The sequence below is a fragment of the Populus trichocarpa genome, chromosome 4 (assembly GCF_000002775.5).
Source record: "Populus trichocarpa isolate Nisqually-1 chromosome 4, P.trichocarpa_v4.1, whole genome shotgun sequence".
NCBI classification, from domain to species: Eukaryota; Viridiplantae; Streptophyta; class Magnoliopsida; order Malpighiales; family Salicaceae; genus Populus; species Populus trichocarpa.
Window position 1 is genome coordinate 23,066,190 of NC_037288.2, and position 8,315 is coordinate 23,074,504.

General features: G+C 35.7%; 1 protein-coding gene across 1 annotated transcript; it reads left to right on the forward strand.

The window, feature by feature from the left end:
- The first annotated feature begins 1,124 nt into the window (after window positions 1-1,124).
- Window positions 1,125-3,983, forward strand: LOC18098345 (uncharacterized). The gene is made up of 2 exons (XM_006385002.3): window positions 1,125-1,304; window positions 2,306-3,983. The coding sequence occupies exon 2, from the start codon at window positions 2,597-2,599 to the stop codon at window positions 3,803-3,805; it is 1,209 nt and encodes a 402-aa protein (XP_006385064.1). The 5' UTR covers window positions 1,125-1,304; window positions 2,306-2,596; the 3' UTR covers window positions 3,806-3,983.
- Window positions 3,984-8,315: the final 4,332 nt, after the last annotated feature.

An 8,315-nucleotide genomic window follows, 5' to 3' on the forward strand; every position in this document is an offset into this window, starting at 1 on the left:
TCCAGTGTTTGGTTATATCATGGAAAATGAGTTGAAAAATAACTTATTAATGTTTTATTTTTCTCAAGTTTATTAAAATAATGAGGAACAAATCTTACAAATTAAAAAATTGAATGAGAATGAAATTGAAAAAAAATATAATTTCATAAATTATCTCAAATAAAATAAATAATAATTAAAATAATAGAGATCAAATCAAAAAATTAAAAAAAAATGAAAGATGAAGAAATTAAAATAATAATAATTAACATTTCATAAATTATTTCAAATAAAATAAGTAACAATCAAAAGAATGAGGACCAAATTTGATAGATAAAAAATTTCAATAAAAAAATGATAAGGAAAAAGCAAATAGCAATTATAAAAATAAGGACCAAAATTAATATAAAAATTAAATTTTAAGAGATGAAATTGAAAAATAAATATTCAAAACAAATTATATATAGCAATCAAAAGTTTGAGGATCAAATTTGATATAATCAGCAAATAATGACATTTCTAAATTTTTCACAACTTCCGGAAAGTGTTTTCCGCCCAAATTTTTCAGGAAAATACTTTCCTGAAAACCAAGTTAATTTTTTCTTTGACTGAAAAGTGTTTTCTGTTGACCAACTTTTTTAATAGCAAATAAACACATAAAAGTTTGGGAAGCCACTTTCTGGAAAACAAATACAGCCAAAAGGAAAAATATTTTTCTGAAAATCAAACTAAATTTTTCTTTGACTGGAAAATATTTTTTGTTGACTGGAAAGTATTTTTGTTGATTAATTTTTTTAATAGTAAATAAACACAGAAAAGTTAGGAATGTATTTGAAAAGAAACATTGCCTTAATAGTAAAGATATTCTCGAGCCAGCTTGCCGTGAAATCAAGTTCAGATTCGTTTGGACAATCAAACAAGCTTAGCAGGAACCAAACTGGGTGAGTTACTCCCATCCTTGTTTTAGCTTTCCTTAACCAGACAACCAACCGCACTCTCTTTTATTTCTTAGCCTTATTTAAAAAAATAAAAAGAGAAAAGGAAAGAAATAAGACAGCTCGCCGTCAAAGCAGCCCCACGTAGGTAGGGATAAGCGACGAAGCAAAAGTCTGAAATTCGAACCTGTAGGTTCGGATTACACAGCTGGAGACAGGCTGTCTCCAACAAAGTCCCACTTAACTACACGGTCTCTCTCTCTCTGTCTCTCCCCCCCCCCCGCTACTTTTCTCTCGCTACCTTGGTCTTTCAAGTTAGGGTTTTCTTTATCTTGCTTCGTTGTTGTTGGAATCCCCATTTCTCTTTACCAGATCAAGTTTCTCTGCTTTGTAAGCTTTCGATTGATCTGATTCTTTCTCATTTTGGCTAACTTTTTTGTCTGCTTGGAGTTTTGCATCTTCCTTTACGATGATTTTTTGTTGTAGTTATCGTTTTCGTGTTTTTTTTTTTGCGGTTTTTTCAGTGCATGGTGATTTGGAGATGTTATGAGGATAAGGATAATTTTTTTCATTTTTTTAAATTATTTATTTGTATGTTTGGTTGCTGAGAAAGTTAAGAAAATGAAAATTTTGATAATTTTCTTCAACGGTTGAAGTTGGAGAAAGCATAAAATATTACTGAGGTTAATATTTTTTCTCTCGGAATTTAATAAGATCTAAATAATGTGAAACGTAGAGATTTAAATTTGCTGAAGAGGAATTAATGCATGCACTTGGAATGATTTTTTTTTAATAACCATATGGAAGAAGTCTCGAACGGCCTGTGCAGTGTGTTGTTTGTGATGCAGCATGATGATAACAGGGTTTCTTGTGGTTAATTATTAGTTATTTACTATATGCCAATGTTGTTCTTTGCTGGCAATGATGTTATTGCTTTTATTGGTTTCATAGTTGTCTTCTTTTTTCTAGGAATTCTGATGTTGATTTACAGATGTGTAACGCTGAATTTGGATGATTGTACTTATTTCGTCGTGAATGCCATGGAATGTATGATATATGTGATTTTGTTCGAGTCCTTGTAAAATGTGGTTGAAATTTGGGCAAGATATACTAATTGCAACTCGTCAAATACGCTATAGGTTGATAAGCAGCCTTGTTTTTCTGGCAATCTGACTCCCTTGCGTTACTTGCAAACTCTCAAACATGAACTTATCTGTTTGTAGTTTCTTGCTAAAAGACTCGTTTCAGTCGTGTAATCATTGCTGATGGTTCTTTACTTAATAAGGCTCTTCTGAGCTTGGTACTTACAGGATTTGGGCGTTGATATATAAATGATAAGTATGATTTAAATTTTGGCACCTTTTTTGAGTATTTTTAATTTTATGCTACAGGTGATTGGGCTGGAAAACTTGAGCCAGACAGAAAGCAGTGATATGTTGTGTTGGCTTTGGATTGATTGATGTCTGGCATCATACATGGGTTTGTCATCATTGCTACGTGCAGAGTGAGGGTTGATTGCTCTGGGTGACTGATTGGTTCAGTTTTCAACAATCTGATTCCAGTATTTTTTTGGAAATTTCCAATTCAAAATTAATCCTCGGAAGGAAGTGCATGCACGACCAGAGGAGGATTCTTTGTGTCCATGCTGGCAGAGAGCATGCGTGGAATTTGTGCTTCGGGTAATGCCCCTGACGAGTGCTGCTGCCGATGCATTGGGTGCGGTGACAATTTGTCTAGTCGCTATTTTGATTCTTTTTGGTCTGGTGTGCATTGCTTACTCATTTTACTTCCGCTCTCGTGTTCGTAGTCAAGGCTTTTCTCAACTCAGCTATTTTAGTGGTCCCTGGATCATCCGAATAACAATCATCTTGTTTGTAATCTGGTGGGGTGTTGGTGAAATTTTACGGTTAAGTTTGTTGAGACACAAGGGTAGAGTGTTGGATGTCCTTGACTACAAATGGCAGGAAACTGTCTGCAAATGCTACATTGTCTCGAATTTGGGTTTTGCAGAACCTTGCTTGTTACTCACCATCATATTTCTTCTTCGGGCGCCCTTGCAGAAGATGGGATCGGGAGCTCTTTGTCGCGGGTGGAATGGGAAAACCGCACTATGTGTCCTTCTTTATTGCCTTCCAATGTTTGTCCTTCAGCTTGCTATTATTCTAATTGGGCCGCAACTACGGAGTAGATTGAAAAGGTTGCCTCATTATTTTACAATCACTGCAACTCATGGGATGCATAATGCTACCTCCGATATTGCGCTTTGCACTTACCCTTTATTGAATACAATCCTTCTTGGGGTTTTTGCTTCTGCACTAACTGTCTACCTGTTTTGGCTTGGAAGGCGGATTTTGAAATTGGTCATCAATAAGGGTTTGCAAAAGAGAGTATACACGTTAATATTCTCAGTTTCAAGTTTCCTTCCATTGAGGGTTCTTTTACTTGGACTATCTGTTTTATCTAAACCAGAGCATTTTCTATTTGAAGCTCTTGCTTTCTCAGCCTTTCTTGCCCTTTCATGCTGTGCTGGGGTGTGTATCTGCATGCTTGTTTACTATCCAGTTGCTGATTCTTTAGCGCTGGGGGATCTTCGAGACTTGGAGGCTAGAAGATATGCCGCCGATGAAACCATTTCCCTGGTTGCAAACCAAAGCCATCTTGAAGAAAGTGGTATGAGCCCAGGCAGAAACTCTGACGCCTCAACCAAGCGCGGATCAATTTCTTTCCGGACTTACCAAAGAGATGGCACTTCTTCAGGGCCATTTGTGGAACTGAGCCTTTTTTCACCAAGTCCAGATGCCACTCCGCCAGAGTCACCTCCGCCTCTCGGCTGGCCTATGCGCCCGCTTGTGGACCCAAAAACTGGGCAAGGAACTGAGTTCTCGCAGTGAATATCAATTTTGTGATAAAGAAAAACTGATTGTAAAGGGTTAGTTTCCATAAGGATTTTTATTATTGGTTTGTTTTCTAGTTTTAGATTATCCTGGTTTTTGGTTCAGTGATTCCATGATCTGCTCCTCTTCTTTTTGTAACATTTTTAATGTTGATTTTTAATGGCGTCTTTCTAAATAGCCTCCTCTTCAGTCAAAGCAAGGTGCTTTCTCTTGTATTAATATTACCCTAAACAACAATGTCTAAGCTGGATCTTTTTGAGGAAGAACTTTTTGCAGCCCAGAAGATCTAAAACCATCACTCCCCTTCGATCCTGTCGGAGATCATGTCGGGTGGATGATTTTCTCTACTCGGCGATTACCCATTTGGTACTCGATTATAAAAACAAACTGTACTCATTAATGATTCAAAAAACCACAAAATATAGTCTAAACTCTAAATTCATGCATAAACCTCTAAAAACCTTTCATGATCCAGAGTATAAAAATATACACATCACATTAAAAGAAATAAGATTTTGCTTCACAACATGATAAAAACTAGGTCGGGGAGGATAAACCCGTTACCTATAAATTTAATTTTTGACTTTTGTTTTGAAACTAACTTAATAAACTGCAACCCAGATCTTGAACCGGTCAAACCTCGAGCCACATAACCATGATTAAAATTGATAAGTTTATAGGAAAAGAGCAAATTAGCATATGAGTAAATGGAAATGAATATTTGTTAGTGACATGTGTCACCCCCACCTCTACCGCCTCGCTCAACGATATAATTCTAAGAGGGCAGGGCAAGCGATGAAGATGAAGGTCCACCAAACATGTAAAAACAATTAAGAAAGAAAGAGAAATGGCAATGTTCTGGGAAGCTCCAGCAGGTGATCCAAAGGTCGGAGAAAAAATCTTTAAAACCAAGTGTGCTTAGTGTCATGTTGCCAACAAAGGTGATGATGCTACGAATCTAATATGCATAGGAATAAAGATATTTGGTGGTTGGATTATAAGTCAATTAAAATTTTTTGTTTGAAAGTTTCTATCCTCCATCTTTATATAAATTACCCCCACAACAAGTGACTTCTGGTACTTATAAAATTTTTTTTTTTTTTTAAGATTCGAAGACTCTTTGATGATAATCAATAACTTTTAAGAGAAAAAAAAATAATAATTACAAAAAAAAACCATTAAGTTTCAAGAACCAAAGTTATTTTTTTGATGTAATAAATATTCCAGTACTCGAAAAAATTTATTTATTTTGAATAGAAATTTTTAACCCTTTACCTGAATGGTCTAAGGGGTATTTATATCCTTCAAATCCAGTAATCTCTCTATCCTAGGAGGGTAAAGACATCTATTTCCACTATAATATTAATAAGGATTAGACGTCCCTGACATGGTCAATTAATGACGTATAAATATCATTGTCATTATCATTAACAAGAGAGACAAATATTCTTGACATTAATATTAATGAGAGACAAATATCCCTAACATTAACTTACATGATGGTTTATCAAGAGAAAATATATCAGGATTCTTCTCGTCCTTTAAAGATCTCTGAAGATAAGAATGAATTCTTACTAGCTGGTGTCTGTTAAGGGCCTTCCTTGTCACCTAGGTTCAGCACTTGGCCAAGCCCATGCTAAGATGAGTTTGCCATGGGACAAGTCCTTTCGGCACCTGGGTTTAGCACTTGGCCAAGCCCATGCCAAATTGGGTCCGTCCAAGGGCAGGTCCCCTTAACACTTGGGCCCAGCGCTTGGTGGAGCCCATCCCAAGTTAGGTCCACCCTGGGGCACGTCCCCTTGGCACTAAGACTTGGTGCTTGGCCAAGCTCATGCCAAATTGGTTTCACCTAGGGGCAAATCCCTTTGGCACTTGGGCTTTGTGATTAGCCGAGCCCATGCCAAGTTGGGTCGGCCCTAGGGCAGGTCAATTTGGTAGTTGGCCGAGCTTATGCCAAGTTGAGTCTGCCCAGGGGCACGTCCCCTTGGTACTTAGGCTCAACACTTGGCCGAACTCATGTCAAGTTGGGTCCGTCTTAGGGCACGTCCTCTTGGCACATGGGCTCAACATTTTTCCGAGCCCATGCCAAGTTGGGTCCGCCCCAATCGTCTTCTTTTAGGGAGTGGTTTAACCCTAGTCTTCTCTGCGAGGAATGAACTCCCTAGTTCGTCAGAAGGTGTTGATCATAAACAAGGTAGGTAGCTTAAGATATTGTTAGTTAATACTACTATTAGTGAAGAAAGGTTATTTATTAAAGGATGAAGAATTACAAGACCTAATTTGAATGGAATTTTGGCAGACAGTCAGGGACAACGCCTAAATACTCGTATTCTGCTGCGAACAAGAACATGGATATCATTTGGGGTGAGAATACTTTGTATGAGAACTTGCTTAACCCTAAAAAGGTATACATACCATTCCCTTACATTCTGCTTTTGACATAACTTTTTGATGAAGTCCAATTTTATCCTATAGGCTTGAAGGCCAAGCCGAGGCCTGTGATAAGATTATTAATCTCCTCATTCTGGCAATTTGATCTATTTTTTCTTGGTGAAATGACTGATGAATTATGCTCAATATCTGTAAAAGATCCCCTCTTTAGAGTTCGAGGACTCTTCGATAATTAAGTCAATATTATATGAAAGAAAAAACAGTTCTTTTTTAGAATAAAGCCCTAGAAATAGATATATGTTATTCGTAGTATAGAAAAATCAAACCTACCTTGTGGAGGTTACATTGATCCCTTTGATAACTTCTAAGGTCTCTTCTTTCATGTAAGGGGAAAAAGGTTCACATATCAAACAAATATCTTTTATTGTTAGGATAAAATATACTTGACTCATCAGAGTAAAATATCTCTAACCGTGAGTCTGACAGTTTGTCAGACCCACACAAGTTTGGGTTCAGTGCTTGGCTAAGCCTGGAGATGAACCCCCAGACCAACACATGCTTGGGCTCATCGCTTGGTTGGGCCCGGATATGGTGGGTTTGGCGGTTTGCCATACCTATACATGTTTGGGCTCGACGCTTAGTTGAGCTCAAGGATGGTGGGGTTGGCGGTTTGCCAAGCCCATATAAATCTGGGCTCAATGCTTGGTTGAGCTTGAAAACGGTGGGTCTGGCGGTTCGCCAAACCTATACATATATGTACTTAGTGTTTGGTTGAGTCTAGGAATGGTGGACTTGGCGATTTGCCAGACCTACACAAGTTAGGGCTCAACGCTTGGTTGAGCCCGGAGATGGTGGGTATGGTAGTTTACTAGACCCGTATATATTTGAGCTCAACAATTAGTGGAGTCCAGAGATGGTGAGTTATCACCTAAAATTTTATTTATTTTTTCAGAAAGAGGACTAAGGAAAAACAAAAAAAAATTATTCATCACTTTTCACTTAAGTTTCTGTATATTAGAATAATGAATTGATTGATTATTGAATATTAGAAAGAAATTTAAATATAATCTAATTTATTTTTAGGAGATCATTATGAGAAAAATTGAATTAACATAATATGATATTTTATTTTTTTCAAATTTATTTCTCTGGAATAAATTAGATAGGGTTTGAGTTTTTCAAATGAGAGTATTTCTGTTAATTTTTTTAAAAGTATCTAATATAATTAAATTGGAGAATAACTACATTTCTGATGATAATTTTTTGGTCAAACCATATTAAAAAAAAATCAATTTAAGTTCCCAACTCTTTTTATATTATTATTATATTAGAGTACCTAATCTTTTATTTTATCTATTTGAGTGATGAACTTTTTATTTTATTTTTTTTACCCGAGTTTTGAAAATGCTAATATGGCCGGAATCAATTAACACATGGCAAAAACTAGATCCCAATTTATTCATAAAAATAAAAAATATAAAGAAAATAAAACACATCAAAACAATAAAAATTTCAAAAATGAAAATGAAGTTTTCCCTCCTATTCAAGTTTTCATATTTGATTTATTATTGTTTTAATTTGTTTTTTTTTCAATTTGTAACACCTATTCTGTTTATATATATATATATATATATTATAACAAAAATTTCTTTCTCCCTCGAGGTTATTTTCTATATGATAATAATTATACGCACATATATCACATAATTGATTTTGGTGGTTTGGTCATAAAATATTATTAGAATCATGAGAGATTGAAAACTTTCTTAGTTTGCAAGAACACAATTAACTTAATCATATAAGATGAGGCTGGCCATTCCTCGACAACTTGATTAATTCCACAGGCTCTGAAGTTAACGACCATGTAAGCCTCTAGTGACCATCATATTAGCAACCATAGGGTTTGAACCCGAGACCACAGAAAGAGCAAACCTCTTGGTCCCAATCTCTTACCACTGGGCCACCACCTAGATGGTTGAATTAATTAGGTTTTGATAAGATAAGTCGAGTTTTTATCATGAATTATATACAGTACTTCTAGATAATATTGATGGTAAATAATTAATATATACTTTTAATTGGTGATGAATATTTATTCTGGCATTTGGAGATATTT